The 27772-nt window shown below is 43.5% G+C and overlaps 1 protein-coding gene across 1 annotated transcript in view; it reads right to left on the bottom strand.

Moving 5' to 3' along the window:
* Positions 1-8027: 8027 nt before the first annotated feature.
* SHLD1 (shieldin complex subunit 1) overlaps positions 8028-27772 on the bottom strand; it is a 31760-nt gene continuing 12015 nt past the window's right edge. The window contains exon 4 of the mRNA XM_053972263.1: positions 8028-9128. Within this exon, the coding sequence (XP_053828238.1) occupies positions 8608-9128 (521 nt within the window). The 3' untranslated portion in view covers positions 8028-8607. The remainder of the gene's footprint in view (positions 9129-27772) is intronic.

The raw sequence follows: 27772 nt of genomic DNA, 5'->3' as shown, positions 1-27772 counted from the left end.
TTTTTGGGTCCTTCCACAAAAGCGAAACATGACTGTCAGCACCTGTGGCCTTAGCACATGGTACCAGTGCCCAGCAAACTGAGCTGCAGCTGAGAGACCCTGTGTGGTGCAGATGGGTGATTGCTGTAGCATGGGCAAATATCTTTTTTTTTTCTTTTCTGTATTTATGTAGCACCTCACAGTGTGGGGTTTTATTCATACCAGTGCAGAAACAGCTGCTAGAAACTGACTTCCAGTCTTTAGTGTCAAAAGACTTTCTCCACAAAAAAATTCCAAAGAATTTACAGGGTATTTTTGCTTGAGAACCTTAAAAGTTCAGTCCAACTCTTCCTGAATTGTCCTTCTTAGTCTTCTTATAAAGAAAAAAAAAAAAACAAACAAATTTTCTTCACTTGTAACCCTCTTCTCTTCCATGCAGGGTCCTTCTAGTTCCTGTTTTTCAGTGATGTATCTATTCCAAAGAAATGAGGTCAAATATTATATGGCCTAACTGAAAAGAGTTTAAAATAAGCCTACAAGGGATGTCATAACTATTAAGTGGTATGAAAAATACATGCACAGACCCTGCTGTGGTTTTCTGGAAAAAGCCCTGTGCTACCTGATATCAATCCTCAGGGCTTCTGGATACACTCACAGGCTGCAGAATGAAAGAAAAGAAACCACCAAACCCAAAACAGAGGTGAGAGAGGGAAGACCAAGTATAAACACAACCATTTATCCAGCATCCCAGGTTTTCCACAGAACATTTTCCCATCTGCTGCTCACACATACCTCTCTTCCTCTCCAGTCATCCTTCTCTCAGTTTGTTGGCTCAGATGGCAGAAAACGGAATTAATGCTGCAATACAAAAATAAGTTTAAAATAATAAATAGATAAATAAATAGCATACTTTGGAGCCTAAGGGCAATTTTTCCACACTGCAGTCAGCATGAAGTGCCACTTCCTAGGCCCTTCCCTAGTAGCAACTCGCTGGCATTGCTTGCTCCAGGCAGGAAATACAAGTTAGCTCCTGAAATTCCACTGGTAAATGTCTCCGTGGGGAAGATGACACTGATGGGAACCAACAGGCACATCTCCTCCTAGAAGAGAAAGTTGGAATTTGCCTAATACTGTGGGCACCACTGGCATTTTTAGTCACAAGACTTCATTTTTTCTGTGCTGCCACTTCTCACTTGATTATCTGTCCAAAAATGATCTGCTGGACTCCAAATCAAAACTGGCCACTTCAGATGAATTGGCCATCAAGCTAAAATGCAGCTTTTGGATCTTGAGCAGGGGCACAAGCAGCCCTGACATGATTAGTCATGGTTTTACAAATTTGGCTATGACTCAACCTTCTCCCAGCCTCAGCTGTCACCAAATTGCCTTGCTGACAACAGAAGCAACCTCCACAGCCCCGGGCACCTCCTCCTCTACTGGGGGGGAAATAAGAGCACCCAACACCCTCCTGACCAGACCAGGAGTCCTGGACAATGAACAGTGCCCAAAAGCTGCCACCACACCTCTCTGGGCTGGCTTTTGGAGGATTAGCATCACTGCAGGACTGGAGTTTATTGTAAAATGCAGGCGAACCCAATGGGAAGAAATGCTGATGTCCAACTCCAGTTCAGGAGGCTGAATGATTTCTTTATTATAACTATGCTATTAATTTATTATTAATATACTATACAAAGGAAGATACTAAAACTACAAACCTACTTTTCTGTCTACCATATCTCACTAACTAACAACTTGTGATCCTGTTTGGAGAGTCCAGCCAGAGGTGGATTGGATTGGCCATCAGGCTCAAACAACCCTCACCAGAATCCAACCAAGCAATCATCCCAGGTAAGCAATTCTCCAAACACATTCCACATGAGAAAAACAAGGAGCAGGAACAGAAATTGTTTTCTCTTTCTTTCTCTCTGTGCACCTCTATGAAAAACCCTGAGAGAGAGAGAAATGTGCTTGCCACAGGAGTTCCCAGGCAGTTGATGCCCAGAGAGCAGCTGGAGATTGCTGGAGCATCTCCTGCAGGCTGGGCACGGCTGAGCTGCACACCCAGCTGCTGCCCCAAAGAAAACCCTCCATGAAACACCCCCTGCCAACCCCCCCAGCTCTCTTTTTTTACTCACACTGGTTAATTAACCTCCCTGGTGAACTTTGGGCCTCCGTAGTAGAATAAAAACCAGGATAGAAATTTCTTTCAGCAAGCGAAATGTGGACATTTAAGCCCCCGTATTTTGAGTACTGCTTGTCATTAAGCAAAAATCACTTTAATAGTTGCCTTTGTACTGCAAATAATTACATTTAGGCCACTAAATTGCCCCATTCAGTATTTCTGCCTGCTTTTTGTCAACTGTACATGTTCCATTTAATATTTAAAGACCGGGGCACTACTCTGGCTTATTTAGTAATTAATTTCTTTAAATATTTATAGCACTTTGACTCTCAGCAAGGGTTCTGTTTGGTAAGAACAATACTGTTCTGTGGTTGATAGTGTCATGGAAATTTCAGAGGCAAATTTCCATTTTGTAACATAAAAACATATAGATTTCTGCCACAGACTGTAATGATTTCAGAATAAAGTTTTTATTACTGAACAATGTATGTACTGAAAATAATAATCCAATCATGCCCTTGCACATAATTGCAGACTGAAAACACCGTGTTGAGAGATCTATTTTATGACAGCAGTATTCACACAGCAAAAGGAATCGCCCAAGAAATTTTCCATCACCTTTTTTTTGTATCACCACTGGCACAAAGAACAAAACCCAATTGCAAAAAAAAAAAAAGCCTAGGAATGAGAGAGCAAAACCTACAAAATGCAGGAGGATATTTTGCTGGCATCTTTTCCCCTTAGAATATCCTTTTCCTTTTGCATACCCTGATTTTAAGACTTTTAGGCCCTTTGTGTGAAATGATGTGAGCTTATCAAAATACCTTAAAAGGCTTAAGCTTAAAGGCAGCCTTGGGAAATGAAAATAGCAGGAAGATGCTCCATGTGTATAAATTTATCTAGTAACCCTGATGGTGGGAAGGTGCTCCAAACAGGAAAAGAGACCTTGAAAGAGACTCTGCTACCCTGCATATGAGAAAGAGCAAGCCACAGTGGGTGGCTTTCCAAACACTGAGCCTGAATTTTTTTGGGGGAAAAATCAGCTGCAGAAGCACCCCATGGGAATGGGAAGTGGCACAGGAATCAGTCTGATGCTTGTCCAGCACACCATTGCATTTTCAGCCTAATTCACTGCTGCCTTTGGAAGGACTCCCCCAGCCCTCAAAACAGCAGTCTGCCAGAAGAATTTTTTTCCCTACTAATTCACGTGCAACCAGTCTATTCTTGAACAGCAGACAAGCAGCATGAACACTCCCAGAGACAGAACCCAGCCACGGCACTTGTCTGCACTCACACGTTTATCATGTGCTGCTCAGCTTGTCCCAGGGACCACTCAGACCCGGGGAAGATGCAAAAACAAGGATCAAAACCAAGCTGGCTTCACAGAACACTTAAACAGGGTTGCTTCTTAAACAGGGGCCCTGGAGCACAGATGCAAAATCTCTGCTATTGTTTGAACCTCTAATTGCAGGGTTTTGAGGGGAATTGCTGTTAGAGATGTGGGTGTAAAGGCCCAGCCCTTTCACTCTTTCAATGAAGCTCTCAGATACCCAGAACAAGGTGCTGGCAACTTAGAAAAAACTAATTGGCTGAAGTCACACTGCAAATGTGTTGCAGGGCACAGCATCCCCGCCTCAGTTCCCTTAATTACAGAATCACCCTGCTTCCCTGGCCGGGAGGTGCTGATTTTAGCACCCATTTAGCACCATCCCTGGCTCATCTCTCACAGCAATGCAGGTAACACTGCAAAGCGATAGCTGCCCCAAGGCTGACTGACATTGCCCATTATAAGAACCTACCTTCCAGTGCAAGTGAAAGTTTGTTTGGCTTGTACTGAGGGTGAAATTTTCTATGACAGTTGTTCTTTCATTAAGAGACTTTCCCTCCCAAGTCCCAGCACCTGCAAACAAACAGGCCATTGCAAAGGCAATTTAGAAAAAGGTTTGACCTTTCAGCCACAAGTTTTCTGGCTTTGGTTAGCTCCAGCTATTACTTTAGTCACATCTTATTATTTCATGCTCTGTGTGCTCTGTGCCAGATTTTACTTTTAAGGAAGAAATGCTGGCATATGCTGTTGCCTAATCAGTGTGTGTGTGGGAAAATAGTCATTAGGGAAAGCCTACAGAACAGGGTATTTTTAAAATGAACTTCTGTGTTGTGGGAAAACATATGTCCCACTCAAAATCACCAATGCTCAGTAATGGAATAGCCACATTTATACAGGATGTACACTGCCTGTCATATAGCAGTTTTAACAAGGTATGTTCTGATATATCCAGGCATACCAAAGCACCTTAAACTCCTGGGGGAAAACCCCCTGTGGCTCCATTCACTTCATTGAGGCCAGCTCAGGGCTTGCTTCAGCACCTGTGGCAGGAGCTCAGCCCTCCCTGGCTGCAGGACTGGGTAGGTCACTGGCATGAATCAGCACCTCCCACCAGCAGCCGTGTGGGAGGGAAAATAAAAATGCTGTCGGAGTAAGCAGCAGAGAGGCCATTGATAGCAAACGTCCTGGAGCAGCTCCCAGCCAGGGAATGACTTCACAGCAGCAGGATTCAGCAAGGATGACAAAACAGCTTGGATCAGGCATTTAGGGAAGGGAGGAGAGGCAGCACTCTCACCTTGGATCAGGGATTTAGGGAAAGGAGGAGAGGCAGCACTCTCACCTTGGATCAGGGATTTAGGGAAAGGAGGAGAGGCAGCTCTCTCACCTTGGATCAGGGATTTAGGGAAGGGAGGAGAGGCAGCACTCTCACCTTGGATCAGGGATTTAGGGAAAGGAGGAGAGGCAGCACTCTCACCTTGGATCACGGATTTAGGGAAGGGAGGAGAGGCAGCACTCTCACCTTGGATCAGGGATTTAGGGAAGGGAGGAGAAGCAGCACTCTCACCTTGGATCACGGATTTAGGGAAGGGAGGAGAAGCAGCACTCTCACCTTGGATCAGGGATTTAGGGAAGGGAGGAGAGGCAGCACTCTCACCTTGGATCAGGGATTTAGGCAAGGGAGGAGAGGCAGCACTCTCACCTTGGATCAGGGATTTAGGGAAGGGAGGAGAAGCAGCACTCTCAGCCTGCCAGGCCTGGTCCCAGGCTGAGCCCCGAGGCCACGCCGGGGGCTGGCGTGCACGGGCAGGGGCTCACGCCTGCAGCAGCACCCTCACCCCTCTGAGACTCTGGGGATGCTGGTCCAGCTCAGGTGCCAAACACCCAACCCAGAGCACACACACCTCTAACTGACCTGGGCTGGGATTTGGATCTGGGCTGTGCAGCAGGGAAACCCCTGGGCCAAAGCAAGTCCTCACCATGTCCCGTGTTCCTCCTGCTTGGCAGTGGGGGATCAATTTTGGCCTTGCTTGCCCTACCTTATGGGACTGATTCCCTATCTTTTACTTCACTTACACACTTTGCTTGAGGATCTTGTGGGATCTTGTACTCCCAGAGCCCTGAGAGCTGGTGTAGGTTTCCAGGTGTTGCCCTAAGTCAGGCTCAGAGAGCTGCTCCTCGGCTGTGAGCCTTGAACAAACAGAAAGAAAAAGAACCCCTTGGATTTGTTCTGCAGTGTAAGCCCCCAAATGCCTTTGCTAAATCAGCCTCCACACACAGGGGGATGAAAGAGGTGACAGCAGCAGGCTCTGCCAGCAGAGCTGAGAACCACCAGTGCTGGGGAGGCCAACAAGTTGGGGAGCTAGGGTGAGCTGAAACCACAGAAGTGTCACAGCTAAGTGCAAGCCAGGGAGAGAGGAAGGCACTTCACCTCTCAGGAATAAACTCAGTTTCTCAGGTTATTGCACAGGGTGGGGGGAAATGGAACATGGGACATTTCTGTGAGGGCTTCATACCACTCTTGGTACTTGCCATGCAAAAAGACTCTTTTTACCTTGAGGAAGCCATGGACAATCACATCCATGATCCACTGGAAGTGAGCAGTGCACAGAGCTGCAGCACTCCTGATTCTGAGGGGTGCAAACTTCTCAAAAGACTGCATCTTTCAGCAGCACAGAGATTACCATGTCCTCTGCAAGATGCCAGCCAAGATTTGTAGATATGAGTCATAATCCAAAATTTTCAGCTGCATCCAGACTGTTCTGCCTACGTTAGTCCTTAAAATTGAACAGTTTCATGCTCTCCTCTGCCAGTATTTCTCTTCATGCTCTTCCAGCAGCCACCTTTTCTCTATTTTGTCATTCCAAGCTTCTTTTCTCTTCCATCAAAACCCAGTAGGGATGTCTCAAACATGAGTAGGTCTCTCCTGAAGAGAAGGAACTTCCTATTTTTCTGCAAGCTTTCTTTGTGGAAATCGAATGTCTTTGGTTTTGTTTTTTTTTTTTTTTAATTAAAATAATTATTTAAAATGTTTAAAATAGGAGACCAGATGGTTTTCAAGCTAACCCAAAGCACTGACCAAAAAGAGCAACTAAAGGGATTCAGATGCAGACCTCTGATTTCTCCATCTCCATCTCTCTCTTCCTGGGAGTTTACTTCCCTTAAAATGGCAGTCAAGAGGTTTTGCAGAGCAGCTAATTTAACTGTGTGCAACAGCAGAAACGCTGGCAAAAATGAAAAACAACAATATCTGATTCACAGTGAAGACCTTCCTTGTTCCCTGTACATCCTCAGCAGTTTCTCCCTACATCTGTCAATACCAGTGTCCTTGTGGCTGGGACAGATCTGTGTGAGCTGGCAGAGGGGCCATTGATGTTCCTGTAATTACTGACACACAGAGGAGCATGTTTGCTTCTTCCAGCTGTATCTGTGGCTAAACTAGCTGATATTACCATTCTCTCTAGTTTTTACCAGCAGGATGCTTTCATCTGGATTTTGATACACGAGCACCTGTGGGTTTGTTTGCTGCTACAGAAATGATGCTGCATCCTCACCTCTTTTTTTTTCCCCTTAGCACCATTAACTTGAGTAATGCTGGAGGAGCAGCTGAAGGTCTGCTCCAATATTCTGTGTGCCCTCCAGCACATGTACAACACCTCTGCCATAAAAGCAAGCAAGCAACACACAGAGCAGGACCACCACAAAGCCAAATGTATTGGTTCCATGATGACTCAAGGACAGGAAGCTAAACCCAGCTAAACCTACTATAAATCTATTTGCAAAGAGAAATTAAACCAAGTCCTAAGAGTTTGGCCGTAACTTGCAGCCAGCTGGGCCCCCTCCTGCTCTGACTGAAGGCAGCAGCCAAATTTCCACTGCCTTTGCTGGAAACACCTGCAGAGCACAGTGGCTGTGCCAATCTGCCAGGGGCAGCAAGGCAGGAATAGCAGCCCCATGTGGGACTGCAGCAGGGAATGTGACCTGGGGAACACAGGAACACAAACACCCACTCTGAGATCTGGCCAGTGTGGACAGGGAGTGGATGAGAGGTTTGCAGCTGGGCTGGCAAACACTGGACATCAAATACCAAAACTGGTGTGAGCACTGTGGCTGTACTGGAGCAACCACACTGATGACCTTTGAAACCCCAACCACCCTTCCTCTTTTTTCTTTCTCCTTTGCTCATCTGCTGTCATCTTAAACACATCCCTTCTTCTGGCACTCTGTGCTTCCTTGCTCACACCCACGCTGGAGAATGGCCTCCCCAGTCAGCAAACAACATCACTACAGCAAACTGCTCCTTCTGTCCACCAGCCAGTGGGTGGAAAACATGCACAAAGACATTTATCTGCCTGGCAGAGGCAGAAAAGCAACAGAGAAGCCACCGAGCTGGGAGGCTTCTGCAAGAGAAAACCTTAGGTGTCTGTGTGTGGGCTCATTGCTCTGTTGCTGCCTGACATCAGCCTCTTTGGGCTCAGAGATCCATTTCATTTTAAAGGAACTTTCCCCCAGGGATCTCATTAGCAGCACCATGAAAGTCAGAAAGGAACTGAAGGTTGTTGGGGGGGTAATGGTGGGGAGGTAAACAGGACAGAAGCACTGTCAGAGAGCATTCTCAGAGCTGTATTTTCTCTTTCTCATGCACACACACGCTTTTTCTGTCAGAAGAACTCACCTGGCCCTGCAGTCACAACTGCAGGATTGTATGTCTGTAGGTAAAAACACAGAGCTAACAGGCACCCCGTGGAGGCAAATGTGCAGAATAAAATCTTAACTTTCCCTCTGCAGGGCTGGGTCACACCATGCCAAGGTCATTCAAACGTTATAGCCAACAGCACTTGGACAGCAATGCCCACCCAGGGGCTGAATTTGGGCTGGACCACTGTTAACCTTGGGTAAGGATGCAGGCCAATTAAAAAACCTGGTAGGTATAAATTATCATGTTTGATGTCCCAGCAACAAACACTGCATGACCCCTCCCAATCAGTCAACACATCCCAAGCAGTTACACAGATGCTCCTCATGCAGTGCTGCCCTGCAGAGAGCAAGGTGCAAGGTCTGGTGTGGGTGAACCCCTCCATGGAGCATCTGGTGCTGAAGGTGGTGCTTGGAGAACAATGTCTAAGAAAGTCAACTCTTTCTGGAGTGAAAGCAAAGCTTCCATGACAGAAACAAAGCATGCTCACTTCTCATGTGATACATCAGGGCTACGTTCTGTCTGTGTTTGTTTCAAGAGGAACTGCAGGACATCATCTGAGAGTCCAGGTGTCCTCTTTCTGTTTTCCAACAACACTTCTCCTTCAGCTGGCTTTGAAAAGCAAGCAGAAGTGGGGTGGTTTGGAAAGATCTTGCATCCATCTCTGTTCAAGACCAACTGTGCCATTTGCAGACAACGTGACACATATTTTGTTCCGTCCTTTTGCTCCAGCTCTGAAATCTTCTGTGACAGACACCGTGAGGCAGCCTCGTAGGTCGGATCCTTTCTCTCTGGCTGCCTTCTGCAATACATTTTGTAGAAGCCATCCAGAGAGTTCCTGATGCTGGCATCTTCTGCACCATCACGTTCATACATCCATGAGAGCACAGCATCCTTAGGTTCAGAGGGCTCACAGAGCCCTGCTTTTGGGTAACAGCTCACGTCTGCCTCCTCAGAGCCCTCAGCACAACAACCCGCAGGAGCTGCAGGTGATGGATTGCTCTCTCCTGCAAGCAGAGATCAATGAAACTCATTAGTCACCAGGTCATCCCTGTGGCAAAGCCTTTTTCTGTCCCCCTCCCAATGCAGTCTGGCAAACAGGCTCTTTGCATGAGCAAATGAAGTGCTGCTCTGAACACAGCTGGCTGCCACAGGGCCTTCCTGCACAGACTGGCATAAGATGGGCTGATTTGGGGACCTCACAGTTGTCCCAGCCTTGACACTGCAGTGACTGGACCTACTTGGTGGTACAGATCTCCTGGATCCTCTCAGTTACACTTCCAAACAGGTGGAAATTGGGATCTGCTGCTCCTGGAGATGACAGCTGACCCACAAGGAAGTCTGGTTTGCAGCTGAGACAGTTTTGCATCTGTTTCAGTTTTTTCACTCATCTCTAGGTCTAGTCTTTACTTTTCATAGTTCTCAATTTTACTCCAGCACAATGTGCAGTCCTGACCTCCAGCTTTCAGCCAGATTCACAGCCTCCAAACCAACACTGTTCTGGTGACTGCATGGAGTTTCAGAATGAGGACTGCAAAGGGGGACTCTGTGCTTCCCCATGAAGTCCCACTTTTGCAGCACTAAATGCTCTCCCCACACCCTGATGGAATTTCTATGGATAAAATTAATGCAAAGGCCAAGGACTCATTCTTGCCTAGCTCTTCTCCTCCTTCCTTGCTGACCCACATCTCTGGAAAACAGTCAGGGCTGTGGTTTTCTCCTGCTTCAGAGCAATCAAGGGGGATGATTTTCACTAATTAATACAGCACAACAGGGACACTTGGCAGTGACAAAACCACAGTGATCTTCTAGGAGGAAGAAGTTCCTTAAAGAGACCTTGAATTGGGCTCTGGTAGCCAGGTAGTGCCTCTGACTGCAATCTCACCTCCAAGCCCACTGCACCAGACCGTTTGCCAAGCACCTGAGTCACCGACAAGGAAATTTCCCAGGGCTCAGCCAGAGGTTGCGCAGCCGTCATCTCCAAGTTACATAAGCAGGATGCAGGCAGTCAGAAAATAGCTTGGTCTCTTCTAATTCTGTGAAATGTGAAGCAGAGTGCAGTCCTTCATTTTGGTAGGAGACCATGTTCAAAGGGAGTCTCAGTGTGGTGGCAGAAGGCTGTTTTTCTCTCCTGGTACAGAGAGCCACCCTTCCCAAGCAGAGATTCATTAATCTGTCTGAAATGAAGCTGTCTGTGCAGACACACTGTACCTCGTCTCTTTCTTCCTGTCCCTGCTTCCTATCTTTGATCTTTCTTCTCAACTGCACTCCATCTCTGATTATGCAATTTTAAATAGAACTTTCCCTCCCCTTGCAATGTGTCACTTCCAGTGCAGTACAAAGAAAAGCTTGGTGGCCTTCTTTTAACAGTGAGCTGTGGCATCAGAATAGCAGATCAGAGGAGGGGTCAATTTTTCCTCAGTCAGCTCTCAGCCTATGCTAAGTTAGAACTGAAGTCTCATGCATCTCTGATAATTCAGTCAAGTGGCACTCAGACTCAGACTCCTGTGGCAATTGCAGACCCCTGGGTCGTGCTGGCTTTTTGCTACCTCCTGCTCACAGCCAGAGGTGACAGAGCAGCAGCTGCCTCCAGCTACACATACCAAGCCTTGGGAAAAGAAAAATTCTGTGTGTTTCATGTTGTCAGGGGAGACTTTAGCAATGCTGCTTTGCCTTTCTCCTGCCATCTAAGTTTGGGTATCAGGAAAGATTTCTTCACAGAAAGGGCTGCCAAGCACTGGAACAGGCTGCCCAGGGAAGTGGTTGAGTCACCATCTCTGGAGGTGTTTAAACAACATGTAGATGTGGCACTTGGGGACATGGTGGACTTGGCAGTGTGAGGTTTATGGTTGGACTCAATGATTTGAAAGGTCTTTTCCAGCTTCAGAGATTCTAGTGCTTTTTATTCCACAGTCAGAATGGCCCATAAAGCTGACATCCTTATGCTGAAGCACAACCCACCAAAGAAGGGACCAGTAAATGTCTCAGGGCTATATTCTGGGGTGTGATTAGTCAGAAGATATTTCATTATTATTACTGTGAGAACAGTTTTCTTTCAGTTACTGGTTCAGATTTATGCATCTCTATTTCCCAACAGCAGGCCCTATCCTCCTAGTGGATTACTTTTCCAGCACAGCTTTCTTAAGGCAAGACAGCCAACAGGGATGGATGCCCCAGCCCTGGGAGTGCTCAAAGCCAGGCTGGATAAGGCCTTGAGCAACCTGATCAAGGGGGAGGTGTCCCTATCCATGGCAGGAGTTGGGACTACGTGCTCTTTAAGGTCCATTCCAATCCCTCAGCATTCTATGATTCTATGACATGAAAAGTTGGATGCAGAATTCCAAGAACCAATCTACACCTTGCAAAGTGCTGCCTTTCCTTAGCTTTCCTGACAATTTGCCAATACATTCTCAAACTGTGTGCCAAGACTGATATTTGAAAGTATACCCAAACCTTTTTCTGCCTAAAAGTTATCAGTTAAGGTAGAGATCCTTCCTCAATACCCTCTAAAGAGCTGGTACTGCTGTTGAAAGATGCAAATCTCCTGAATGATTTATAAACCACAGGGAACAAGCACAGCAGCAGGATGCCTGCAGGGTCCAGAAAGAGCTTCTCAGCTGGAGCACACACAGAGCACACAAGCACACGTTGTAGGCCAGCAAACGTGCTGCCAAAGGCAAAGACAGCATTCAACTCATCAATCCCTTTGCCTCTCCATGCACATGCACCCCTCAGAAAATCTGGGATTCTCTCTTAACACACAGCAGTGTTGCTTCAAAGCCTAGACCTCTCTGGCCACCTCTCAGCAGCAGGAAAAATGTAGTTTTATAAATGCCTTTGTAAAATCCTCCCATGGCAAACTTAACAACACAGCTGTCACACACCCTTGTGTTGGCTTGGCCCAACACCCACAGGGGTCAAGGCAAAGATGAGCAAGGCTGAAAACTCTCACTCCTTGCCTGCAATAGAATTTCATCACCAGAGAATCTGGCTCATTATTTTTAGCTATTTTCACTCATTTATACTACTGAGTATTAAAGGAGGGAAAAAAAAGCACCAATATAAAAGCCCAAAAAAACTGAAACAGTCATTATTAATTCTATTTCATTCTCACATGATGGATAATCATGAGTAAGAATGTATATTATTTCATCTGTTCCTCCACTCCATGCTAACTGAAGTTCAGCAGTTGCAACTAATTAGTCAAAGAGCTGGGGGCAGATAAAAGGATATTCTTGTGTTTATAAACCTGCTGATGAAAATTTGAAAGCTCCATCTGGTACAAGCACATAACCCTACTGCCTGAAGCACAAAACCAAATCCTGCTTTGAACCTGGGCCACTTTCAGTGAGGCAACAATGCAGCAATATTATTAGTTGCACTTACAGAAAATGTAGCTGTTTGAATTTTGTGTAACTGTGCTCAAGCACAGTGAAGTTCTCACAGATTGCATTATTTCTCTTATCCCACCAGCCTGTCAGGATCTACCTGGGGTGACTGCAACCATTCACAAGAAAGGGTCTGTGGTTGCCATGAAGTGCAATAACAACAGAAAAGTAAACACAGATGCTGTCCCTGAGAGCTGCTCCAGCCCTCACCCTGCTCTCAGAAAATCCCTCCTTGTTCCTCCATCAGACATGCCCATAAGGCATGGGAAAGCTCAAGGAGAGGTGATACTACCTGGGCTAGAGCAGAGCTCCCAACTGACACCAAACCTGTGCCAAGTCAGGGCTTCAGAGATGCATCCATCTGCACAGGAGGTGAGAACAGGTCCCATGCTGCAGCTGAACTCCCTACATGTATGCAGCACTTGAGACACTTGATGCATAGAAAAGCATATTTTGTTCTTTTTTTCTTTCCACCTGGCTGCTTTCCAGTGGGAGTGCATGTATCATCATGGGAGTGCAGGGAAGAAAGAAGAAATTTTAGGAGAATTTGGCAGGAGCTCTTTCTACCCCAATCTCACATAGCACTTTAGCTTGCCAGTAATCACACACCTGAGTACTCAGAAATTGCAAATCTAGACATTTGAGGATCAAATTCTATTGCCCTTGCTTGCATTAAGAACATTTCCTCTGATGACAACAGTTAAAAACCCATGTGTGAGCTGCTGATCACATTCCTTTACATGAGCTGAAATATATTTGCATTATGGGATTTTTATTACCACATTTAAATTGGAATAGCCCCAAAAAGACAAGTATCAAGAAAATAAGTATCATTCTGCTAAATACTGCACAAACACTTATTACATTGAGTAAATGACAGATCCTAAAGTCTTTTGGTGTACAGTATTGAATAACTGTAGAGATTACAATTTCTCTGCCTTGCAGAAAACAGCTGTTGTCTTCTTGGGCAAAGGGAAAATGAAATTTCCAATAACATTATCATTCAAAAAGACTCTTACAAGCAAAGCAAATTTGTTCCTTGTGGGTATTTAAATTGTGAACTGAAAGTGAAAATAAGAATATAATAAGCCTTGCTGCTTTGCTGTCTCCCTGGTGCCACACAAACCAGTTTTCTCCTGTTGTCATCTGCAGCTCACAAGATACTCACAAGATACAAGAACCAGCTATACTCCTCATCCCCCAGCCCACAGGGGTGGCACATGTGGCTGTGTCTGACTCTGAGTGCTGGCCAAGAGCTCTGCTCATGCCAGCTGGAGAAAGTGAGGGTGGGCAAAAGGCAGCAAAAAGGGAGGAATTTAGGGACTGGAGTAGAAAAGGGAGACAGTGACAGAGGAATAGCACTGGGTATAGCCCAGTACTGAGTCAGGCTCTCTGTTTTTTTTCTTTTTTCTGCTGCACATTTGTGGTGTGAAAAGTTGTGGAGAGGGGGGCTTCAATTTGCGTGGAATAAGACGTAAGCAGTTATTTTAGGGAGGCATAAAAACTCTCCCCTTTCAGTCTAACCCCCTTAGGAATCTGAAATTCAAGAAAAATAAAAAGGCTGGCAAATAGTAAAGTGCTCTTGAAATGCAATATGCAGGCCCAGTGCATTCCCCTAGACACTCTTCCAAATGTCACACTGGTATTAAACCCTGCCCTGCTCCGAGAGCTCACCTCCGACGCCTGCTGCGCCGAGCTTTTATTACAGCTGGGAAACTCAGCTCAGTGAAAGCTTTCCCTGCTTAAACACACGGCATTTAATAAACCACAGAGAAAGTCAGCTGCAATATGAACTACAAATTAACACTCCTTATCTGCTGAAGGCCAAGAGATAAACACCACTGGCACCTCACAGATCTGTTCCTAAGCAACCAGGCCCCACAGGCCAGGGCAATAGGTATGGGCAGGAGCAGATCATAAACACCAGCACTTACAGCTGTGCCCCAAGAGCCTGAGGAGGATGGCACATCCTCAGCCAGGCCCCAGAGCAATGGGCTTTGGATGTAACTGTGTGTGAACAGCTGCTCTAAGTGCAACAGCATACAGGGATTGTGCCACTGCAAAGATCACGGGTGTCTTTGAAGGGATGGGCAGCAACATAACACTGGGGTGCCTGGGATTTTATTTTCACAAGGAAGCTCCTTCCCTTGGAGCTCAAAATCATTCTAAAAATACAAACAGCAAATTTAAGAACTCTTCAAATAGGTATACTTAGAGTGGTTTCATTTATATGATGCCTGAGTCAGTAAAAAACCCTCAAGCATCCTATTTGTCTCAAACACTGCTTAAGATCTAAGGTCTTTGAAACATAAATAATAATTTTTAAAAGTTTACATAGCTAAAAACATGAAGTGTCAATGGAAGTTATTATCCAGCAGATAAAGGCACCAAGGGGCTTCATTAAACTGCAGTTTGCTGCTTTCCTGTTACATACAAAGTCTTGGGGACTCAGCCTGGTGTCTGTGTAACACCAAAGGCACCAACTTCCCAGAGGAAACTCTGATAAGGCTTCTTGAGCTGATTGCTCAGCTTCCAATCAGGCATTAGGAGAGCTCAGGAAGTGAGTGTAAGAACAGCAGTGTGCAAGCTCACGTGCACAGACAATGCTGCTGTCTAACAACAGCCTAACCCTAACCCTCTCCTTACCCAAACATCCCAATGGGCTTTCCAGACAGGATCCAACACAAGCATCCCCCAGCTGAGCCTCTGCCTTCTCTGCAGGTGAAAATCACAGCTGCCCACCCATGTCAATTCCTTTATCACCACAACCACAGCACTGCTCTGCCCACAGGGAAGACTCACCATTTCAGTCAGATTTGACTTCTGTCTTCCAGGCAGCAGGAGGATTTTGGAGTAAAATGATGGATTTTTCCCTCTTTTGGTACTGGTTTTTTAATACATGGAAGGCTCTAATTTAGCCCCAGATCGTATTTGTCTTTAAGCTCATCCTATTTCAGAATAAAAATCTGATGTTTGAAGCAGGTGAGAAACAATCCTGCCTAGCTGATTTTCACTGTTTTAGATTTGTAAAAATGTTATGGAGGAAATCTGTGTTTTGTGGTGACTGAAGAAGCTTTCTCACTTTAGTTACATGGCACAGATGAAGCAAATGGTAGTTATTTCTATTTATATTTTTTTCCAGCCTAGAAATTGTCAATTCCAGTCTTGTCTTTTTTCCCCCAGCTGATTCTATAGAGTTAGCTCTTTCTGAACTGTTAGCTTTCTGACCCAAGAAGCATTTCCTAAGGAACTCTACTTTACTAAGAGCGATGAAACTCCAGAATTCAGAAAAGGATTTTCTATGCCCATCTCTTCAGCCAAGAACTGAGAAAGACCCTTGGGACCCTGAGTCACTCAGGGATACCTCTCCTAGAGAGAAAGAGGGTCTGAAGACAACATTCTTCATGGTTCTAAGGCAAAAGACAAGCAGGGAGAAATCCTTCCTGTTTCTGGCAAGGCTCACAAAAGAAAGATACTGAACTTTTAGACATTTTGTTGATGTGGTCATCCAGAACTGATGAAGTTGAGAGCTGAAACTAAAAGTGGACTTGAAAATCTATCTGGATGAGAATTAGTGATCATAGACAAGACTAGTAAAAAAAGAAATCTGGGAGAGTTATTAAATCCCATTTTTCCAGGCTTTAACAAACCCTTTCACAGAGGCAAGAATGCAGCCCAACAGGCAGGACACTGAATGCTGTAAACACCATTTTGAGGATGGGACTGACATAAAAAGAGGAAAACTGCCACTTATTCTGAAATATTCAGTAATGGTCACTGGCAATGACAGGAAACAGCCCTAGATTACAAGTATTATTGAGGAAGTATCCCTCTATTTGCAATTACTGAAAAGAAAACCCAAAGCAATATCCTTTCTTTATATACTAAATACTTTGTCTCTCATTCAGTTACACATTTTCAGCAATCAAGAGGACCAATAATCTTCAGCTAATGCCTTTGGCAAGAATAAGCAGACAGCTCTCACTGGAGATAAACTGCTCAAGTCCCACCATCAGTTTACAAAAATTCTGCCTTCTGCATCTCCTTGGAAAGTGATCTTTATGACAGTTTGCCTGGAAAAACAGGAAATTATGCTATTCATACAGCTAAAATACAAGAGGAGGAGCCTGCCATGACAGTGTTCTTTAGTGAGAAGAACAGACTAGAAGACTGACATATTATATAAAATTTAGCAAAATATTTGCTTTGTTCACAGATTATGTGAATCTGGAGATGGAGTGAGGGGTTGTTCAGTGTTCTCTGCCTTCCCTTGCTGTTATAGCACTTGAAAGTCCAACCCATTAATCTCAACACCCACAAACACACACAGGGGTTACACTGAAGAGATTCACAGGCATTTCAGCCCTGCTTCCAGCCAGCTCTGCACATCTGTGGACACCAGTGACTTGAGAATCACAGGCAGAAATGCAGCTCTTGACCAAGAAAATATTGCAAAGCAAGGTATTTTTCAAGCATCCCTCTTGACTTGTAGGTGAAATTATACTACTTGTAAACACTTTGGATTACAAAAGAGTTATGACCTGTAATACTGTCATTGCTCATCTTCATGGGAAGTCCTGTACTTGGAGACCTGAATCCTGATGTGGAGTTGATGCCTGGGTACCACAGATGATCTATTGTAAAACAGCTGCTGTGGGGAAGGGAAAATGCTCCAAAAATGAAAAGAGGTAGAAAACTGAGTCAAATAAGGCAGAGGAAGGTGAAACTCAGTTAAATACAACTTCCTCTCAACTTTTTAACCCTCCTACCTACAGACTTGTATGTCTCCTAGGTGCATTTGTGTGAATTTGTTCAACTTTGTACCAACTTACATTTAGGTTCAGATCTCAGACTGGTGCACTGATATTCAGGAGTGCTGAATGCACAGATGCTCTTATTAAATTTAAAAGAAGCCACAGATATTTTATGCTATTTAATGCCACCTAAGCTTTAACTTTACTAATTCTTCAGGAGCAGATCACTTCTACAGCAGAAGAACAAGAGGGTACCTTGCAGTTACCAGATTTCAAGATCCTGATCTTTCATTTTTGTCTAAGGCCAGAAGCACAAGTGTGGGAATACTGCAAGAAATGCTTACAGATGGACTGATTCCCTCTAGATGGGAGTGAAACAGCTGAATGTGTGCAGTCTGTACCTCTTCAGATCAAAGGTCTTTACCTCCAGTCAGGATTGATCTTTCACAAAGACCAACACAGGAACATTTGCAGAGCTGGTTTCCTGAATTTACTTGCTATAAGATGGCTTTGAAACCATGCTTCTTGTCTGTGTCATGCTCCTGAAAACATGCTGCACATCAGACAAACACAGAAAGGCTTGCTCTTCTTTTAGAAGCAGGAACAGAAAAATAAAAACAACGAAGAAAATATCTCAAAAAGCACAAGCAAATAGCAGGTACAAAGGTAAATACAACTACTGATGTTCTGGTGAAAATCTGAAGGCAGAATGAGGCATTCTCCCTGCAGGCCTGATGTGGCTGAGAGCACTGAACAGGCTGTGCAGAGATGTGCCAGCCTCCAGTGCCTTGGTACAGAAAAGAGCAGACCCACATCCTCTCCAGCCATGGGGGCTGTGAGATCACACAGCTTGGGGCTTTCTTCTTCTGCATTGCCAGTGGGAGCTTGTGCACCAGACATTGATTAAAAATGAAAAAAAAACAGACTCAAAAATAAGAATGGAAGCAAGATACCAATCTCCACCTATCAGCTTTCTACAGGCTAATAAATTAAATAGCCTGACTCTGAAAAATCAGTGTCAGATACATTAAACAGTCATCAAGGAAATTTTCAAGAGACAGAAAACACAAACTGTACAGACTACAATGAAAAGCAAACAAGATATACAAGTTTAATAACCTGGGAGACATTTTCTCATCACTAGTCTGTGACATTTTGGCTTGCTACTTTAAAGGTATATATTGAATAAATATTTGAGCCACCTAGTTTTGCTGCAGTATTACTGAAGATCAAGTAATGAACAGAAATTGGACTTACAGCAATAGGCACATTTATAGACCATTCACAAATGCTGGAGGCTGGAGGACCACAAGGGTTTTTGCTTAATTATCTACATGCTGTTTTGGGAATCACAGAAAATCTCTTCCATCAGAACTAGCTTGAGACAAAATTGGGCTTTGAACAGAATTGTTTTGCCATTTAATGAACCAGCTTTCTGCAGGAGTTGCTCTGTGGCTAATAAACCAAGCACCTGAAAACTGAAATTGGAAATGGTTCCAACTTAAGAAGGATATTGGGAGTGAACCCTCAGGCCCCAGGGCTGCACACACATACCCAGCTTTCTCTAGGTGGTGCCATGGCTGTGATACTCTGTGCTTCTCAATGGACTGGGAAAGCCTGAAGTACAGAGCAGAGGGGAGAAGGTCCTTGACAAGGAGTATGACTTTAAAAGCTAGAAAGAAGAAAAAACCCTGAGCAAGCAAGTCTCCATCCCCATCCTCTCACTCTGTCCTCTCAGCCAGTCACGAGGAAGGCTTGGCAATGCAGGCATTTCCCAGCTTGGCCCTCAAAGGGCAAACAGCAAAAGGTTTCAGTCACTCCAGACTTGCTAACATCCTTTTACCTGGCTCTGCAGCCTATTAGTCCTGCTTTTTATGAGAACTTCTTAGCCATGAGCAGATCTGGGTGTACCCAAACTTCTCAGTTCTGCCCTAAATCAAACATTTCACCCAAATTAATTGTGGATACAACTCTGGATAAAATACGAGGGCAAGTGAGAGCTGAAATCCTGTTTACAAAGCAAACAAAATAAAACAAAACTGACGTTGTCCATCCCATATTATTATCACACAGCACCAGGATGGCTCTCCTAGGAGGCTGCACACACGTGAGGAAAGAGCCTGGGGCTGTGTGTGAAGCATTTGCTCAGAGCATTTCAGCAGCTCCTTCAACTACTGATGAACTGTGGTTAGTGATAGTTACTGCAACCAAATAGTTGTGAACAGAAAAACTAATGAATTCCTGCAAAATAAGGTGAATAAAAGGACAGATAAACCAGAGCAAGTTAGGGCAACTCCACTGGTCCTTAACTGAATGAAACATTTTTGAATGAATGAACCTTACACCCTAAGAGTGCCTAACTGAAAATACCTACTTCATTCCAAAATAATCATACAAGTAACAAGGTAGGGAAAGAGAGAAAACTTTTAAAAACTTAACCCATCTGGTATTGGCAGGTACAAATGTTTTGATAATTTGCAAATAGTAAAGAACCACTCTCCAACTATTTTTCAAGGCGATGTGGGAGTCTTTGTATGACTTTTACAGAGCAGGGAGAGGAATAATGCTCGTGTTTGTTTAGGATTTGTTCTCTGAGTAGGGGCTAGAGAGACTACAGAAGCAGATATGAGGCAACAACAGCAAGTTCAGAATTTGCAGTTTGTTGATCAAACTCCCAAAACTGCACAGCTGTTAAAAAAAAAAAAAAAAAGGTGAAGCAACCAATGTAATTGGGGCATTTAGCAATTCCCATTGCTCTTCTGCCATCCAGATGAGAACACAGGTGCAACCACATTTAAAAATGTCAGTGAATTAATGATACTGATTAGCACTCCTGGTAAACATTAATACAAACATAATTAATAGTATTAACCATATTAATATGGTCATTTACCTATTGAAATGAAAAAGCAAATATTTAACATCATGAATGCATGAAAATGTACATTTTTATTCAATTATAAAATTGTTTAAGTATGATACGTGTGCGATATAAACCAGATTTTTTTACAGTGAAGGTAGATTCCATTTTTCAAATAAAAAGGAAAGTTTACCACTGGGCAATTCCTGTATCTAAGCTGGAGATAGTCCTGACAGCTGTGCTCCAGGACAAGCTCAAGTCTCCCAGTTCTTATTTGACACTCGTTGGTGGGTGGGATTTGACAGCCCACATAATTTAGCATATCACACCTTGGGGTAATTTTCTTTTAGCTTCTTTTGAATCCCAAGAAGTTCATGATAAGCTCAAGAATTTTGTCTTAAAAGGCCTAAAAAGTACATAATTCAAACAGATTGGATTCTGTGATTAATATCTGTGGATTCTGTGATTAATCTGTGATTAATATCTGTGGATTCTGTGATTGTAGCAAATACACCTGCTTTATTTCCAAATAAAATGGAATTCTGAAAGAAAGGCTTCGGTGAACCTTTTCAGCACAAGTTTTGGGATTTGTCTTCAAAGGCTTCTTAAAAGGGTTTTTTTAGATCACATGTGGGCAATGGGAGGACATAAGTAGTTAATTTGTGTTCCATTGCCTTGACAACCTGCTACCTTAATCTCTTTCATTTCCTCACAAGCTATCTGAAAGCCTCTCAACCTTTGCAAGAGGACACTTCTGCACAGAATATAGACACCTGAGCCTCTTAAAGGAGGTGTAGCTGCACATACAAGAGCGTGCCAGAAAATGTTCATATTCAGAAGTGATTTGGACTCGAACATTATTGAATTACAAAAAAGGTGTCTGTGTGCATTTCCCATTAATTAAACTAAGTCAAGAACAGCTGTCAGAAAATAAAATTGACATTCAGGAGATCCCTCAGCTTTGAGGTTTTAAAACCTCTATGTTTAGAGCACAGGAGTTTTTTATTCCCTCCACTCTACAAACAAATCCACTTCCTAATTCCACATTCTTCCACTTCCCCTTGGCCACATTCACTGCTGCAGTTTAGTCGTGACTCTTAAGACAATGGAAAATATATCTGATGCTTCCTTGAGCTGGAAAAATGTTTAATGCATTAAGGGCACAGACACAAAAACAACTGGTGCCCTTGAGTAAGCAATTGCATGAGGATAAAATAAATGTCCACTGAGAATTAAAATAAAACAAATATATCTGCCTGCCTGCACAGAGGCTTAGTGCCCTCTCTGCAGTTACTGTCACTCCTTCTTTATAACAAAAAAATTAGAGGCCAGTCTGCTGCAGCACAGCCTTGACACAGTTCAGAGATTAAGGTATTCACACAGAGGTGGAGACAAAAGGTGTATTTTAGACACAGATTTGGCATTAGATCACAAGTGCTAAGTCTCGAGCAGAGCACAAAGAGCAAAGTGAAGCCATCCTAAAGAAGGCACGCAAGGTTAATCGTGGCGTGTGGTGTTGTCACTTCTTTTTTAAGTCTACCATCACCACCATGTCCTACAGAGTTTAAAACACCTCGGGGTTTTTTTGAGGTTTGGAGCTCTTTTCCCCCCAACCTTTGGCTCACCATTTCATGCTCCTGCCAAGCCATGAGGAAAAGAAGGCACGGGAAAAGTTGTTTAAATCTGTTCATGGTCAACAAAACAGCCCTTACAGGCAGCAGGGTCAGTCTGGAGCCAGCAAAGGAGTGGTGTGTCCTGGTGGAGCAGGGACTGTGCAGAGCAGGGAGAAAGGCATCATTTGCTGCCTTGCAGAGAGGAATTAGGTACCAGTGTCAGTGGCTGCTTCCCAACACCCACTGCCCATCCCAGTGGGGTCCCCCTCTACCTGCATGCACTTGGTGCACACATCTCACTGCCTGTGAGTGATCACTGTTCATCTTCTCAGCTACAGTAGAGAATATTTCCTCATATTGCAAAAATTTAAAGGAAGCTTGAAATAAATACAAGTAATGGCGTTTCTTATGATTGTACAAAGAGACCTAAGCTTTTAAAATGCTATTTACAGGAGAGGAGACAAAAGGATTTTGAACTCTTTAGCAAAAAACATCCCAAGGAAAAAAAGTGACTGAAAAGAAATTACATCCTGGCTACAAGTAAATTATATTACAGACAGCTAGTTGTCCAAGAGGAACACTTTGGACTGTGATACATATCAAAATAAATCTAATTACCCCTAAAAATCAGAGAATCTGTAGCTTTACCTAAAAACCAGGAAATGAGCTTTTAATTGTTTTCACTGCAGACACAAACAAGAGACACTGATTAACTTACTGGGCTCAAGAGAGGTAATTATTTTGCAGCAGATGCATCTGTAAGAGCAATTCTGTGACAGCTCCAGATTTCATCTGTCTTTGTTTTATGAAGACCATCTGCACAAATTACTTTTTCCCTCAGATCTTAGGTTTTGAGGTGAACTCTGCTCAGACAGAATGCAAGAGTCAATTATTGCCCAGTATCACACTGATACTGATGCTAGACATACATGCTATAGACTGAGTCTAATGAAAAGCCCCTAGCTGAAAACAGAATTTAATTTCCTTTAAAAAAAACCCAAACACTCCCCAGTTTTGTAAAAATATTAAAAAATATTATGAAAAAAGATGAACAGATTACCAAGCACATATGAAAGGGAGAATATTTGAAAAGTTTCTTGCCAGGCAACAAGCTAAGAAGTATTTTAATAAAATACTCTCTTACAGCTAATGTGCTGTTTCATTCTGCAATGTTAACCCCAGAGCAGAACATCTAGGTAACAATAATCTGAAATATTGTAAATCCACAGACTTGAAAAAGTGTTTAGCAAGAGATGCCAACATCTCCATATTAACTTTCCCAATGCTGTTTCCCAGATCACTGCTGACTAGAGCAAGGCTTCATCTCTTCCAAGCATCCATCCCCACACCCCTTCAGCAGCCCTCATCTGCAGGGCATTTAGTGTCTGGAGCTCTGCAGAGACAGAAGAAGTGCCTTAGGATTTATTTATTCCAATTAATGCCCTGAATGAACTATATCCTCCACATCAAGTGGATGGGCCCTGAGCAGTAGGATTTCAGGAGCTATCCAGAGGGTAAGAAGCCATACAAATTGCAGCTCCTTTGGATGCACATGCTCTCCCCAAGAGAGCTTTTTGTACCAAGGTATAGCTAAGGTGTAACAGGTGATTTACTGCACTGCCTTTTCTTAGTTTTTTACCTTTAAGCACGACTTAATGTGCACCAAAGCACATTCTGGACAGGGACATGTTTTAAAGACTGCATTGAGCTTTAGGAAATACTCACATGAATGTTAATGAGACCAGAGATGTTCACACAAACACTCACAGAGGGAGAACAAGGATGGTTTTGGGCAAAGTTAGAGAAAAAGACAAACCAAGAGTTAAATCAGCACAGTCACTTCTGTCGCTTCATTTGTCACTACAGCAAGAGCAATCAGGGATACTGTGGTGTCCTGAAGAAAAGTAAAATCCACAGGAACACACTGGTCCCAGAAATAACCCTTTTCAAATTGGCAATCAACAGTGTTTTGCAAAAGGAAAACCCCAGACACATTACCAGATGTAACAGCTTCCAAACAGCAGTGAAGCCTGATTGTTTTCTCATGCAATAATCAAGTGAAGGAACCAGATTGCTGCAGCAAGCTAGTAACTTACTGGCTGAGAAAAGCTACAGAGGTCTGTTGGAGAGGTGAGGAGAAGGGGAGGGCCCAGCTATTGCCTGGCAGGGCTTCCAAAAGCTTGGAAGGTTCAAGTAAATGCCTTCACTGAGGCTGCTAAACCAAAGAAAGCCTTCTGTCTTCCCTCATATTTGACCACCTCACTGGTTTGGGATCACTCTTGCCTTAATACCTGCTCCAAGATCCCACAGGAACTGAGATGAACAGAAATAATGTGTTTCTTTTGATGGCTTTGCTGCAAGAGCATTTGGCTCAGTTTGATCCCTACACATTCATTTAGCACCACTTTGGAAAGGCAAATTCTGGTTGTAGTCAATAGGTGAGAGACTCCTGGCAGATCCTCTCTGAAAGATTTCCTTCTGAAATCATATTAAGAAGTGGTTAAACTGGTTTGTTTGCTTACTTGACAAGAGGATCAAGAGAGGGAAACCATCAGTTTAACACCAAAAAGCACAGGCTTCCACACTTTAACACTGTTGGGCACTGGCATCTAGAAACAGCACAGTGGCTTTATTCTGTGAATGGGGGAGAAAGATTTTGGCAAACAAAGGATGTAACAAAGCAGGTTGTTAGACAGAAGTATTTAAACCAGCCACATGCACTTTTTAAAGACAAATTATTGCTTGAAAGATAACCACTAGGTTTTATATCCCTTCATTCTAACTCTTCAGCAGCTGTAGAGATAGCAGTCAATTAATCCATAATCAAAGGTTCATCTACAAATATTTCATTGCCAGGTATTATTAATAAAAGAGAAATCCTGAAGAATTTACATGAGTATTTTGTGCAGTGTGTGGGAATAGCACAGGCAAACCCAGCATTTTGTTTTCTGCATTTTGTTTTCCCATTTGCCAACAACACACGATCACCCTCTTTCACCACACAGTCTAACTCACCCTGGTAGGTTTGCAGCTCACAGTTGCTAATTATGGAGGATGATGCTTTCATTCTGAATATCACATCCAACTATCAACTCATTTTTTGCTTTAATCTTCTGCAAAAGAATGATTCTTCAAAACCAAAACAATCCCAGCTAGAGTTACATCAGAAATAAATCATTGTCTCCATTAACTGCCAGCAGGTTGTTGAAAGTGAATAAAATGTGATTTCTTAACAATGCAAACATATTTCCCCTTATATTCCAAGATTGCTGGGCTTAAGTATCCTACTATTTCCTTCCATTCAATCCAACCCAGGAACGAAACCCACTGGCACAAACTCAGTGTCTCAGCCACTGGAGCCAACTTTACTTCTGGAATGCTCTGCAGATGATTCACACACACACACACACACAGAGATGCTACTGGGCAAATGCCTCATACAAAATAATAATTAGCAGCTGTAACAAACATCTTATCACAAAGCACTGGTGCAGCACAAAACAGATCTTCTCAAGTTATTTTATTTTGCAACTTCTGCTGCTTTCTTTACATTTTAATTAAGACTGCATCAGGAGAAAAATTAACCTAGAAATAACCTCATTAGACATCTAGAGAAGCAGCAATGTCGAACAATGTTAAATTCAGCTGGGATTGCAGATGGTAGCTCTGTAAATCAGATTCTGCTTCAATTCAGCTCTTCAGCAGAATGTTCACCCTTTCAAGAAATTGCTACTGAATGGTAAGATATCATGAAACAGATCTCACCTGTGCTGCACCATGACCAGAAGTAGAGATGATACATTTCTTTGCAATCTTAATAGACAATAACTGCTTAAATAATTGAATTCAAAATAAGTTTGTATTATGAATAGTACAGAAGGACTTGGGCTAGGCATAATAAGGATGGGTATTCCTTAGATCTGTACAAGTTACTGTATCTGTGGTTTATCTATCTGTGGGTTATTCATTACTAAAGTAAAATACAACTATAAAATGTATACATACACAAATACAACCTACACTGTGGACCCCCAAAAAAATTTTCCCCTCCTTCAATTCTGCCTTGCCTGCTTCTCTAGTCCAACAATCCCCTTCTGCTCCTGATTCTGGGCATTTTATCCAAGGATTTATTTTGAAGTAACAGTGCTTATGAGGTACAGTCTAGTGAAGGCAAGAGCTGTACTTACAACAGCATTGGTATCAGCTTTGCCACCTGCAGAACAGGAATACTCTTTTCTAAAGGGGAAAAGAAGGAGGCACCAGGCAGGATTAGATCAGTTTCTAGTCTGGAATGTCCCCTCCACTCGTGGTCTGCTCTAGGTGGCAATCTCGTGTGGGGATATGTGGGTGTGACCTGACACTTGAAATTAGACAGAAATTTTAAAAAGTCTTGAAATACCATCAGATGTATTCAATATCTCAGCAACATTTGTATCAGCAAGAACTACTGACTGAGCTTGCTCTTACTACCCAAATCACTGCATAGTCCCCTTTCTTTCTCTGCTAGCTCTTTGCCTCAACGATTTCCTGTTGCACTGAGTTTTACCATCTAATTACCTGCTGTGTAAGAAGTGACTGATTTTGATTCTACTGCCTTTCCTTTTCATCCAACAGACACAGAACCAACATTCTGATTCCTCCTGAGATCGTTACTGGTTTAAATTTAATTTTGAAAATAGAAAAAAGAAAATGTTTGCATCATTGAGACAGAAGCACACGTATCAAACCAGACCACTATGAGAGTACCAAAGCCTCCATTCATCTAGAAGACATTACAGTATACTTGTCTGTTTTCCCATGCTCAGTCTTTCTGGTTGATTTTGTCTCCTATTTGCAGATTAAGAAACCAAAAAACCCAACAAACAAACTAACTAAAAAACAACAACAACCACAAAAAACACACACACAAACCCCCAAAACTCTTCTTGTCAGGCACTGCAGCCTGCACAAAGCTGGGACCTCCTTTAAACTGGCATGCATCATTTCATTATTAGAGCTGTATAAAACAGTGTAGGCACTTCTGGAAGGTAGGAATGCAAAGGGTTTACCTTCTTCACAAACCCAAATGACTCCTGGAGTAAGATAACCTCTCTGACAGGCAGTGCTACATTTATAAAACACAGTGAATTTGCAAAACTCAAGCTCTCCTTTGCTTCTACCTCTACCCAGAGTGAACTCAAACACAGCATAGCCAGAAATCCCTGGGCAGGCTGAAAAGAACAGCAAGCAGCCCACAGCACAAAATATTGTCATTTGCTTGCCAGTGCTTATTGCAGCAATAAATAACCAGCTGCCTGCCACCCTTCACAGAGAAACCCTCAGCATGGAGGCTTGCTGGAAAGGCAGCAGCACTGCTCATCCTGACAGCACTCCATCTGTCTGGGAGGAGATTTCAGAGGCAGAGAGATGTCCATGCATATGAAGCCCAGCTACTACGGAGTCTACAGCACACAACAAAAAGAAGGGAGGGCAGTGGGGTGAGGGATTGTCAAACTCATGAAATGAAGGAAGAAATCAGATGCAGGAGGGCTCCAGGACAAACCTTCATGTACTGCAACCCACACTGACGCTGAATCACTGGGATGTGTTGTTTTGTTTCAAAAAATATTGTGGATGATGATGTGTGCTGTATTTTATACTTGCAGTCTGCTGCTAAGGGGCTATGACTCACTATTTTTTATGCTGCAGCCTCATCAGTTGCACACCAGTGAGCTCAGCGAAGTAAACCAGAGAAAGAGAGAAGAAAAATGAGGCCTGAATTAAGACAGAGATCTAATTTAAATTCAGTGCCAGATGCCCCACAGGTAAGTGGTGATAGCAGTCTGAGCTGTGAGGCTTTAGGAACACTTCAACTGGGCTCAATCCATGTGGTGTGGCACAAGCCAGATGTTACAGAGGGGAAGCCAGGAAACATTGAGAGCAGCATGTGAATGTAAAGGCAGGGACCAAATAACTGCACACAAATCCAGGGCAAATGGACCACAGTGACCCCCACAATCCTGGCATTAATCCAAGCCACGTCACTGCAGAGAGAAA

The sequence above is a fragment of the Vidua macroura genome, chromosome 3 (genome assembly GCF_024509145.1).
Source record: "Vidua macroura isolate BioBank_ID:100142 chromosome 3, ASM2450914v1, whole genome shotgun sequence".
In the NCBI taxonomy this organism is placed as follows: Eukaryota; Metazoa; Chordata; class Aves; order Passeriformes; family Viduidae; genus Vidua; species Vidua macroura.
This window is presented reverse-complemented; position numbering and strand designations above follow the sequence as displayed.